Source organism: Vipera ursinii (genome assembly GCF_947247035.1).
Source record: "Vipera ursinii genome assembly, chromosome: 4".
NCBI lineage: Eukaryota > Metazoa > Chordata > Lepidosauria > Squamata > Viperidae > Vipera > Vipera ursinii.
This window is the reverse complement of record NC_139514.1, coordinates 72,022,906-72,036,078: the sequence shown is the minus strand read 5'-3', so window position 1 is coordinate 72,036,078 and position 13,173 is coordinate 72,022,906. Positions and strand designations below refer to the sequence as shown.

Genomic DNA, 13,173 nt, shown 5'->3' with positions numbered 1-13,173 from the left:
TTCCTACTCTTCCCTCCTCCCAACTTTTAAACTAAAGCAATACACAAGTGTTAAAGCAATACACAAGTTTAACATATGAAATAGCTACTTCTTCATCTCTTGTCAAGCAATAACATTCGATGTTAGCAGCGTTGACAATAGCCGTATAGCGTGCATTTTGAAGCGATGTTTCTTCTTCCTTGTTTATTTTAAAAAAAAAATCCATTTCCTTTGTCACTAGTTGTATAAATTATTTTTCTTTCAATATAGATTTGTTCAAGGACTATCTTAATTTTTTCTTGGTTCCTTTCTAAGTCCTCTTTATTGGGTTATGATCTTCCCAAACATTAGTTTCTATCTCAATTTCTTGTATCAATGTATTAAGTTTTAAAGATGTCCATATCATATCAATTCTAGACCATTATTTATGTCTATTTGAGTAAAATGTATAGTGTAATTTCTCTGGATTTTTTCCTCTCCATTATATCTTGGATACAGAGTTCTTCTGTCATTTTTAAAAATGCTTTCCTCCCTTGTTTAGCACTTTTATAGTCTGAAGTTCCATCTGTTATTGTGTTGAAATTTCCCATTATACAGAGATTTCGATAGTTCAATTCTAATATTTTTTAATGTAATTTTTGGTAAAATTGTTCTTGTTTATCATTTGGTGCATATATTGCTACCATCAGTATCTGTTTTTGATCCATCATTATTTCCACCATTAATATTCTCCCCTCTTCACCTGCATAAATTTGTTTAGGGTTCATCATTTCTTTAATGTATAGAGCTATTCCTGTTTTCTTTTGAAGTGCTAATGCAAAGTGAAGTTTACCAGTTTTTCGTTGTTCTAACAACTTATAGTGTTGTCTCTTAATATGTGTTTCTTGGAGGCAAATTATATCCATTTTTAATTTTTGTAGTCATGTAAAGAATTTTTTCCTTTTTGAGGGACAAAATCCCACTTTCCTTCTCTTTCAATTATATCTAGGTCTTAATCTTCTAGTCGATCTTATCTGTCTCTGATCTCTTGGTCTTGCTCCTTCTTCTTTGTATGTGTTTTTAACTTCTTCCTCCTCTCTTGGTTTGACTGCTCCTTCTACTGTTTCTTTGTTTCTCCCTTTGTACCAGATTCAAAATCACCTCCTTTGAGAAATGTTCCATGGTTGTCGTAGAATTCAATTGCTTTAGGTGGCATATCCAATCTATATCTTTTCATATCCCAATAGATTAAAATCCCATCTGGAATCAGCCATCTGAAATTCACTCACTTTTCGATTAATTTTCTAATTAGAAACTGGTATTCTCTTTGGGATTCTCTTATTCTCCTTATTTGAGGTCTACAATTTCTTTTTCTTTGTTTCTTTCTTTCTTTTTTTCTTTCTGTTAGTAGAAATTTCTTGTTCTTCACTCTATCAAAACAGCTTGTAAAAAATTCTAGGTCAAGCTGTATTTGTAATCCAGGAAAGTCAGATGACTTCAAAAACAATTTTTATTTATAATTGTAATCCATCCTGTAAAAAAGGGCAATCCAAAAAGAGTCTTCTTTTCCAGCCACAATCTTCAGGATTATAGATTTCAAGGACACCAAAAAGCTGTTTCTGGGCATCTAGCCAAGATTTAGAGCTCCAGTCAAAACAACTTGACGTGGGTCTGTTTTTGCCAATTCTATCTCCATAAGGAGATCACTTAGTTCCTGGAGCTTGTGATTATCTTTGTTGCCTGTCTTTGGAAAGTTTTGCAGTCTTTTGAATAGAGCATTCCCTATTGCTTCTGAGCTTCCGTAGGTTTGTTCAAGTCTTGCCCATGCAGCAGCGAGACCTGCATCTGGAGAGTCAACATGTACTGTTTTCAGTCTTTTAACACGATCTGCAGATTCTGGCCGCAGCCACTTTATGAGTAGATCAAGTTCCTCCTTGGTGGTAAGGTTGAGATCAGCAATAACAGCTTTGAAGGTTGATCTCCAGGATCTGTAGTTCTCTGGTCAGTCGTCAAACCTTGAGAGGCTAGTGTTGATGAGCTCTCGGTGAATTATGTATCTGGCGAAGTCAGAGAGTTCTGATCTCTCACTCCTTGGTGCCAGAGAAACTTGTGGGACCCCTTGGGTGTGAAAGTTCTCTGGTGAATAAGGGTGAGGTGTACCAGGATAGCATGACGTTCCAAGAGGATTCAGCTGTGGTTTAGTCTCTAAGGCTTGTGCTGGCTGTTGATTAAACTGTTGTTTATTGCTGGCATTGGCAGGAGGTGATGCAGTTTGAAGTGTTGATGCACTTGTGTTGTGGAGTTGAAGAGGCTCAGGCTTTTGCAGGTTTGGGGTCTGTATGTTGAGAGTCAGAACAGTGTTGTTTGTAGGAGGTACAGAAGATGGCTCTGCATCGTTGCAAATATTATGCTTTAGCACATATTTACTGGTGCATTCAACTGGATCTTCCACTTCTGTTGGGATAGAACAATCTGAATCAGTGCTTTCCTTCATTGCTTGTTCAAAGACTTTTAGCCTTGCTAGGGCAGCTGCTTTTTCCCTTTCCATTCACAGAATCTTTATTTGGGATTCCGCCTCTGCTTGGTGGGCATTGCTCTGAGCTTCCACCTCTGCTTGGCAGGCATTGCTCTGAGCTTTCACCTCTGCTTTGCGGGCTTTGCTCTGAGCTTCTATTTCAGCTCCCTTTCTGGCAAAGGAAACTTGCACTTTCTTTGCTTCTAGACATGCATGGGCCTCTACCAGCTTGTCACTTGTCCTGGAGCGAGAGGATCTAGAAGAACGTGCTGTGGATTTAGTTGATGTGGATATATGAGATCTGGTCTCCTGCAGTTCAGCAATATGGAGTTCTGCCTTATCCCTTGCATCTTTCACTAGGAGATGTCTTTGGTGGTTTATTGCATCAGTCTTGGTTAGTTCTGCTGAGGATTCATCTAGAGTCCTTTAAGAAGGCTGTGTATTTTGCAGACAGCTGCTGGTAACATTCATAGGCTGCAGATAGATGATCTATAGAGTCTCTTAATTCAGCAGGATTATCATTAAAGTGCAGTAAAACTGACATGCAGTGTGCAGTTCTGTCCCATAGATCTGATAGATTAGTGGAGAATTCATCTCTAATTGTCTCATAGTTTTCTCTGAGTTTCTGCATTGGTCTTATTGTGCGTTTGGGTTTTGCACCCTGCTCAGCAGAATCAGCTCCCTGTACATCTGTGTGGTCAGAAGCATGATGCATCTGCATTGATTCAGCAATAAGGTTGATTCAGAGCCTTGTTTAGACATTTTTTCACATTTTGTAAAAAAATGGGTACTGTCTCTTTAATAAGGCAAATTGCAGCTTAGACAGGGTTTATAACACAGTCCAATGTACAGAAACAGTTTTTGGCATACACAGGAGATGTGCAGTAAGCTTGTGCAACCATGTGCTTTCACAAGATGGCGGATTGCACTGAGCTTGCTTGCAGATATGACACACACATATGGATTGCAGGCTGTAGGAATTCTACTGTCTTTGACTATTCTGGCTCTGACTGTTGTTTAATGATGTATCCCCTTGATGAGACCCCTGTGCCTGGCCTGTATAAGTAGATACTATCACTGCTAACAGCCTTTGCCATATAGCAGAACTCATGAAATTACCTTTTTATCATCCAGAAGGACCTTTATTTGCATGCAGAGAAGATTACAGCAGACAAGGTGTGGTAGATGATGAAATGGATGGTATTTCAAGGTCAAAGACAGTAATGGTCCTACCATGTAGAGGAGGCTGCATGTGAGGAGACTGCATGTAGAGGAGACCGCATGTGAAAATGGTGTCAGGAAGTGATAGAACATTCAGGGTTAAGAAGAAGAAGGAAGTACGTCACAAATGGGAAGGGTTGGCTGAACAAATTAACATAAATGTTGTAGTTCCCAAACAACCACATGGTGGCAGCACAATATGAACTGCATAATACTTTATGGCTGATGTAACAACACAGTAACACCGAATTTGCATTTTACTATTAGAAGGACAATTGTCTTTCAATAGGCAATTTTACTTTCTTCTAAATATTATATAGAACACTTAAAATAATTTATATACTATATGGGAAAAGACAAAGCATGAAATAATAAACCACCATAACCACAAGATAGTAGTATAGGGCAAGAAATTCAAGAATCCAACCTCTACAAAAAATAGCATGTTTTGAGTTTCTATCAAATGATAGAGCACCTTAACCTACCAGTCTGAATCCATTAAGTTTGTACACATTTATGATTTATCTGATGCAATAGTGTTATACTTTAAAGCTAAAGGAAATGGGAAGAAAGCAAAATTAATTTAATAAGAACTTTAAATGAAATTAAGAAGCTATTTATGAACATTTTAAAATTTAATATACATATGCAAAATCTAGTAATATGAGTATCTGTTTACTATTCACACACAAGTTTGTGTGTAAAATACATATTTTTATACCTTTGTTTCCTGTTTTTGGCACATCTAGTATATAATACTAGATTTTCATATCAATAAAGATTTAGTTTTATAAACTTATTATTAGTCCTTCAAGTAGAATAATTTATAGCAGGGCTTTTCAACTTTTTCATCCATTGTACCACTTTTAGGATATGGCAATATCAGAGTACCACTAGTCGCCTAGCAAGGTGTCAAAAACCTGATGACCCCCCCAAAAGGAAAACAGTGATGAAGTACAGGTAGTCCTCGACTTACAACAGTTTACTTAGTGACTGTTCAAAGTTACAATGGCACTGAAAAAAGTGCCCCCCCAAGCCACAGCCGAGCAAGACACCTGTCTAACTGCCCGGCGGCGCTCTTCCTCCCCTCCAAGGTTTTCATTGTTGTGAGCATTTCTGTTGAGGATTGGCAGAGGGGGTGGGGTGGGGTGAGTTTGTTTTTTATCCCATTTGCTGGGTGCTTGCAGCAGGTTTTGATCACTTCACATGACCTTGGGACACTGTGACCATCATAAATATGAATCAGTTGCCAAGCATCTGAATGTAATTCACAAGACCCTCAAGATGATGCAACATTCCAGCTGATCGGTGCTTCTTCTGGGCTCAGCAGAAGCGCCAGGATCAGTGCTGAGCTCCTGCTGGAGCCTGGCGCTGATCCTGGCGCTTCCGCTGAGCCCTGACAGCCCTGCAGCTCCAGCCATCTCTTGCTCAGGCTTGTATAGTGCTACCACCAGTTCAGCTCATTCCCCTCACCCACTACTTTTCTAGGATGGTCGCGTACCACCTGCCAAGTGCCAATGTACCACAGGTGGTACCCATACCACTGGTTGAAAAGCCCTGATTTATAGCAATTTTATTGGTTCATAATAGTTATGCATTTGTATTTTACATACATAACTTATATAAAATGTGGCCTCACTTTTACAAGGGAGCTATTTCTAGGACTGTATCTTAAAATTTGCAATACGGATCCAAGAGATATTAGGACCAGGTAAATGCTTCAAAAACATGGTTTGCAATATATATTACATAGCAAATCCTTCTCTTCAACTAATTTTGCAACAAAGCTGATTTCTTATGTATGAAGATACCCAAAAGCAATACTGAAACAGTTGCACTAGTGATAGCCTGCCTTGAAGAGATTGAAGAGAAGTATTTTATACACAGATCTGCATGTTGTATAACACGCTTTTTGAAGCATTTGCTTTAAATGTTGCTGAACAGGTCAGTGAAGATTGAGCTGGCTGGCTGGTTAGATTGCTGGCTGGCTGTTCAGGGAATAAAAAATAGAAAACTAGTACAGGTAGTCCTTGACTTACAACCACAATTGACCCAAAAATGTATGTGGCTAAAAGTGAATTTTGCCCCATTTTACAAACTTTTTTGTTAAGTGAATCACTGCAGTTGTTAATAACATCCTTGTTAAGTGAATCTGGATTCCATATTGACTTTGTCAGGTTGTAAAAGGTAATCACATGACTGGGACACAGTAACTGTCATAAATATAAGTCAGTTGCCAATTGTCTTAATTTTGATCACAATCATGGGGATGCTGCAATGGTCACAAGTGTGGTAGTCATGTCACTTTCTTCAATACCATTGTAACTTTGAACAGTCACTAAATGAACTGTTGTAAGTTGAGGACTACCTGTAATGGGCACACGTTTGATTTGAATAAGACAGTGATAGAAGCATGGGGAAACACATGCATTGTATCAAACAAGTCTCCTTGACTGATTGTCACTGGATCAGATAGTGCTGCGTGGTCTATTTACATAACTACTATACATCAGCTGCAACTATTCCAGATACCTCTTCATTTAGAAACCTATCTGAGTAAGATGTGCAGATCTTTTGGAAGGTGCCCCTGAACTCAGGGGCTTGTCTGTGAGGTATGTCAAGAGGATCTTCTCTTGCCTTAATTCCCGAGTGACACAACATTGTCCCTTATGACTTACCTTTTTCTAAAGATAAAAAGAATGGGATGTATTTCTTCAGCTTGGCTTTTAAAGATGGATTACTTTTCTATTGTATATATTATATTGATTTAAATTATAAGGTGTCTTGAGTGTTCCTTTTAAACAGAAAGGTAACGTTTCAAGTAAAAAAATTAAAATACCATGACAGAGGCTGCCGTATTTTGTGGTGTGTTATTTAATTATATCCTATATAGGTTCAGTGGTAGGAACAAACAAAGGATGGTTTCTTTCCGACGTTACTACAACAAAATATGAAATCCAGGCTATCAGAGAAAATTGAACATCTTGCTAGTCATAATGTGGTTACTTTGGTTTTTCTATAATCTAGAAAATTGAGTATTCAAGTGTATAAATAATGGTTCATTACCAAACACTGCCTGGGAATTAGATCATGACAGCATGTTTAATGTGTAATCTTTTATTGCCATATACAAATCCAGCCACTACAGTAACTTTTTATGTCATGAATTCTAGGTGGCTATATTACAGTTGAGGTTTGGTGATTAAGTGACTAAAAACTGCTAAGTCATTGATTGTCCTTAACACCCATCTATAAAGGTTTCCATATATTTTATTGTTTCCTCTTATATGTCATAGAGGAGTCATGTGCTTTAACTTTATAAGCAATCCTAGTTCTTCAAGATGTAGGCAAGTGTTTGAAAGCTTTTTTTATGAGGGATAAGGGGGAAGGGAAGGAAAACGGAAATTCCATTATATCAATGACCCAGTAGTTCAATTGTAAAGAAAGATGGATATGTTCTAAATAAAAGAAAAAATAACTATATCCATTTAAAAAGAGGAATTTCTTTGTAGAACTGAGAGATGTATAAGGTACCGTATAAGACTACTTTTTAACCCATGAAAATCTTCTCAAAAGTCAGGGGTCATCTTATACGCAGGTGCTGAAAATTTAGGGACAGGGCTGGCTGGAAAACCTGGAGTGGATCTCCCATTTAGTCTGCACAGGGAAAGCGGGACCAATTGGAGAAGAAGCTGCAGTCTGTGATTTTTTACAGGCTGGGGTCTAGGCGTCTTTCCTTCTAAAGTTGAAGAGCAGCTGTAGTATATCCCAACTTGAAAGGCAGGTGGGGAAGGAAGCAGCCAGAGCAGCGGCTTAGCTCTAAGGACACATTTGACTCAGGAACTGGGCGGGCTGGCTGGAAAACCTGGAGCGGATCTCCCATTTGGTCTTTTTTTTTAAAAAAATCCCATTTACATCCTGCCCTTCTCCGTAGACTCCGGGTGGCTTACAATTTAAAGCACAAATCAATGTGCTTAGCAATAGCCTTCATTCTATGTATATGCCTGTTTATTAGGGCTTTCAACCCCCCCCCCCCAAGCAGCATTATTACAAAGTCAGCTTATTGCCCCCAACAATCTGGGTCCTCATTTTACCTACCTTGGAAGGATGGAAAGCTGAGTCAACCTTGAGCCTGGTGGGATGCGAACCTGCACTAATTGCAGGCAGCTGGTGTTATTTAAGACTCTGCGCAGGGAAAGCCTTAGAGTGAATTAGGAAAAGTGAAAAAATGAATTAGGAAAATAGGGAACGGTTGCTGGAATTGGGTATGTGTAGCTTAACGAAGAGAAGGGTGAGGGGTGACATGATAGCAGTGATCCAATATCTCAGGGGCTGCCACAAAGCAGAGGGAGCCAAGCTATTCTCCAAAGCACCTGAAAGCAGGACAAGAAGCAATGGATGGAAACTAGTCAAGGAGAGAAGCAACCTAGAACTAAGGAGAAACTTCCTGACAGTTAGAACAATTAACCAGTGGAACAACCTGCCTCCAGAAGTGGTGAATGCTCCAACACTGGAAGTTTTTAAGAAGAGACTGGACAGCCATGTCTGAAATGGTATAGGGTTTCCTGCCTTAGCAGGGGGTTGGACTAGATGACCTCCAAGGTCCCCTCCAACTACTTCTTCTTCTTCTTCTTCTTCTTCTTCTTCTTCTTCTTATTATTATTATTATTATAGTTTAATCCACTTGCACTGTTTTATGTTTACATGTTTGATGACAGCCTTATGTTTATAAGTGACAGTTTTCCTACTAAGCACCTGCATGTCATAAGTATTTGAATTAAAATTACCATATTAAAATCAAATCTGATGTTTTTAAATTTTTATTTGGTGTGTGTTGGAAGAGGGGTAGTCTTATACGGCGAGTATAGCCCAACCCTATAATTTAACAGGAAATGTAGGGGGTCGTCTTATACGCCCAGTCGTCTTATACGCCAGAAAATACGGTACAAGAGAAGCTTATGAAGGTCATACTAGTTTCTCGAATTGTTGAAGCAAATTTTACCAACTCGCTTCAAATCACAATGTTTGTCAACCATTTCTCATCAAAGTGGTGGTGATTTTGTAAGATTCAACCCCAGGCATAATATTCTTCAACATTTTCATTAATGACATTGATATATTTAATGGGGTTACAGATCACACAATCATTAGAGGTAGAATGAAATGTCTTCTAATTTCTTCAACGAACATCTACATTCTTCTGCATGGCTTCAATGACATTCTTTGTCCTGAATTATGGATTTGTGCTCCTGAAATTACAACATGTAATTAAAAGATGTAATACATAATACAGAAATTCTGTTCAAATTATACTGCTATGCGTACAAATGAGTCACAAATATAATTATCTATGGACCAGTACCAGGCCACGGTATGCCCGTGTCTGCACAAACAAGCAAAACCCCATCCATGGGATGCAGGCAGCACACAACACCATGCACTCTCCGGTCCATGGAAAAAACTTTCTCCATTGAACTAGTCCCTGATGCCCAAAAGGTTGGGGACCTCTGATCTATACTTTAAAAATTAGAATTATATGATATTTAATATAACAATGCAACAGATTTTACAGTCATGTGAAAGAGTAAGAACATCCCATATAAGCTTTCTTTTATAATATATGTGGACAAATCATTATTTAATATTCATTCAAACAGTATATAAGTAGTCTTCATTTAGTGAATATTGCCAGTTAACTCAGTCATTAAATAAAGTGGTGGCTATATGAAATTTCAACTCTACTTATGAATCTTGCTTCAGCTTCCATTTCCTTTACAGAACAAAAAAGGGACATAAATATGAGTATTGGTCATAGTTGTTTTTTCATCACCACTGAAAATATGAACAATTGCTAAATATGGCAATTGCTAAACAAGGATTGCCTGCATAAAGATGCATGTAATGTAATTAAATAAAATACATATAATGTATTTAATGCAATTGAAAGGAATAAAACTATTATTCAGAAATTTCTAATGAGACTAAAGGTTGAAGCAGAAGCCAATTGAAGATCAGAAATAATAATATATATCTTATCTAAGTATTGACAGGTACAAATGTGAAAAGCAGAAGTTACAAATTGTAAGAGGAAATATCGAAACAATTATAGGAGACAGACTGCTAACAAAATTAGATGTTGAAAGTGTGAGAGTCCTCACAAGGCCAATGGTTCGTTGAGGCGCTTCCAAGAAAAAGGCAGCACGCAGGGATGCAATCAGGTGAAAGCTTTATTTAAATATAAAGCAAAGAAAAAGAGTTCCATGGCATGGAGGCATCCATGCCTGGATTGAGCTCATGGATCAGTCCCAAAGGGAGGTAGATCAAGAGCTAAAGAGCAGCCCCTGTGCAGGGGTTTTTATAGGGATTCCCAACCCCTCCCTTACCAATGAGAGTGAAGGGGGCAGAGGGCCATTAACTCTCTCCAATGGGGCTGCAGGGGCCGGAGGTCCCTGACCCACCAGTGGGAGCAAAGGTGTCTCTTTGCTCCCATCTGGTGACCTTTTAAGGAACTGCCATGGCTGGCACAAACACATCTAACAAAAAGATAGGATATGGACAAAGTGGCTTCCTGGAACATAGGAAGGACAGTGGTTTTAGGTGGTCCGGATAGCTTGGATGACTAGGGAAGGGGAGTTGAAAGAGAAAGGGGAGGGGGGAAGCTGCACTGGGGATAGGATATAAAAATGTGTCAAACAGCTCTGTAAAGTGTGGCTGAACTCCTGTGTGTGCTTCAGTCCACCAAGCCTTTGCAAATGCTTTATTTTGAATAAAACTTTGTTGCTGGAATTCCAAATGAGTTTGTTTGTTTTGGGATCTTGAGCCACGTTCCAAACACAATTAAATAAAAAAAATCTTCTCATTATCAGTAGAGGCTTCCTCTGAAATTCATGTATCCTTAGAGAGAAAGGGAAAAAAAATAAGCCAAACTTCCTGTGCACAATTTTCTTGACTTTAACACTGTTCCGGGATTCCTGCATTATTACTTATATGGGAAAAAGTGTGGGAAAGACTGGGAAAATGCATTTTGCCTTAAAATGTCCCAGGAAAGGGAAGAGAGATGGAGATCATTGTTAAGCTCTGACAACCCCACCCCTCCCCATGAGGTTTGCAATTATATTTTTTTAAAAGGTTCAGATACCCCAATACTTTACCTCTAGAGCAATTATTTCTGGACTACTGAATTAGGAGCAATTATGCAATTATTTATATGTATGCAACTTATAACTTTATATTTAAATAATTATCATGAAGAAAATAGCCTTTTCTGGCTGTCTAAAAATACATAGAATACTTTAGAAATACTGTTACACTGGAGAAAACTTTTCACCCTCAGAAAAACAAATTCAGCTTAATTTCTTTAAGCAAAGGACAGAATTGTTAAAGAACTAGCTCCTCTCTAAAACCAATTAAGACAAATTAAATCCGCTATGCATTTAACCAAATTTCTTATTCAAGAAATAAAAGTGGGCAATTTCATTGTTAGGCACCGACTTAAAAGACCGTAAATTCCACTAAACTGATTGATAGCTAAATATGCTTAAAATGTAATATAAAGGTGTTTCTGCTTCCCCAGTAAAGGATATAAATAGTTTATACTACCTGAAGTCGTGACTTTGGCATGTCCAACAGTTCCATTTACAGATCGTTGGCATATTTCGATTACCGTCAGTATACCGCACCACACCTTAAACCAGTCGGGTTCGTTAGCGGGACTTTCCACGTGACTCATATAAGGTAGACCTTCGATTAAGAGAGTGCCAAAATTTTGTACGGTTCGGAAATGTATTCCCGCTTGCATACACATTCAGGAAAGGGAGTTATTTAACAACCGCTTCGCTTTCCCTTTGTCCTGAAAGGAAATCCGGAATCTCATCTTTTTAAAAGTCCCGTCTGTCAATCATCGCTGCGGTCTCAAGGCCGAAGTTAGGAGCGACTTGAGCAAAGTTTTCATTCCTCTCCCACGTCTTACTTTTTCCTTCCGAAGGAGCCTCTCTAGCCCGCCGGCTTCTTCGGGAAATCCGGACCCCCAAGCCGTAGCCGCAGCAGCAGAAGGGGCGTAGTGGAAGCGGACGGAGGGGGGGGGGCGGTGAGTTCTCGGCCCAGGGAGGGAGCGAAAGAAGATGGCGGGGCGGACGCTGGCGGGATGGGAGCCGACGAGACTGCGAAATTAAGCCGCTAGGGGAGGCCACTCACGGAGGCAGGCAGGAAGGAAGGGCGGGAAGCTTGCCGTGGCCGCTGCTTCCCCTGCTTCTCGGACAGGGCCAGTGCCGCTTTGAAGGGACAGCTGAGGCGGCGGCTGGTCTGGTCCCGGGGCCCGGCCGAGGCGGGAGGGTGAGAGAATGGTGAATCCGGAGCGGCGGTGGTGCTGCTGCAGCCGGAGCCGCCTGCTTGTGGCCTCACGCGGCTGGGCCGCGCGCTAGTCAGGGCTGGAGGAGCCGGCGGCGCTGAGCATTCGGAGCCCCGCGGTCGAAGAGTGGCTGCTGGAGGGAGAGCGCTTGCCGAGGCTGCGGCCCCGGAGCGTCGGCGGAGCCATGCCGTGGCTTGGCGGAGGGCGGAGGCGGCGGCGGCAGCAACAGCAGCAGCAACAGGCGGCGGCGCCCGGAGAACCAGGGAAGGGGCCGCCTCCTGTCGTGCCCGTTGCGGCGATCGGAGGTGGCAGCGGGCCGCGGGGCCGAGAGAGCTCGGAATTGCCTTTGCCCGCTGGTTGGGAGGAGGCGAGGGACTACGACGGACGCGTCTTTTACATCGACCACAACACCCGGCAGACTTCGTGGATCGACCCCAGGGACAGGTCAGAAAGGCAGGGGATAAGGCCGCCCCCTTGAAGCCGAAGCCATTGGCGTCCTTGGCATCCATTCTTCTCTTCCCCCCTCCCTTTCCTTCCTGGAGCCCCGAGTCCTGACCCTGCCCTCGATTCACACAACGGGGCCTGTGATATTGGTAGGTAGGAAGGAAAGGTTCCAGCATCTCGGGCCAGGAGTCTGGTATCCCCGCTTTGCCTTCTCGAAAGAGCCTGAATTCCTGTTTTAAGTTGAGAAAGGAAAGATGGGGCAGGCTCTCAAATAAGTTAACTTTAGAAATAGACTTCTTTTAAAGCCTAGATTATTCTTGTACGATCATTTCCGCAAGCTTTGTAGTAGGAACATCCCCAATTCCTGGATATGAAAACTCCATTTTGTTCTCCATCGTTCTCTTTAACCTGAATGAGATGGCCAGTTCTTTATTCAAAGTTAGTACAACAGAATTTGCTTTTAAACTGCAGTTTTAAAAGATCTGAAATAAGATCAGATATGTCCATGTATTGCTTTCTACACCTCTTGATTTTGCTGACTAGAAAGTAGAAAGATTTCTCTCGTGTGTGTATATTGGAAAATAGTTTTAAAAGTTCCATGTCACACATTGTAAACTTGACATGAAATCTGAAATATTATTAAATAATTCTAAGTGTTCTCTTAAAACTTCATGCATTCAAATTTGTA

General features: G+C 40.5%; 1 protein-coding gene across 6 annotated transcripts in view; it reads left to right on the top strand.

Moving 5' to 3' along the window:
- Window positions 1-12,225: 12,225 nt before the first annotated feature.
- The window catches only part of WWC3 (WWC family member 3), a gene marked incomplete at its 5' end in the record, with an annotated part of 197,980 nt that continues 197,032 nt past the window's right edge, over window positions 12,226-13,173 (top strand). For 2 of the 6 annotated variants that reach the window (XM_083362680.1, XM_083362679.1), the window contains one exon: window positions 12,226-12,485. In XM_083362680.1, the coding sequence (XP_083218806.1) occupies window positions 12,226-12,485 (260 nt within the window). Of the gene's footprint in view, window positions 12,635-13,173 lie in introns of all 6 variants that reach the window. The other 4 variants (XM_083362682.1, XM_083362684.1, XM_083362681.1 and 1 more) reach the window with 3 other exon arrangements.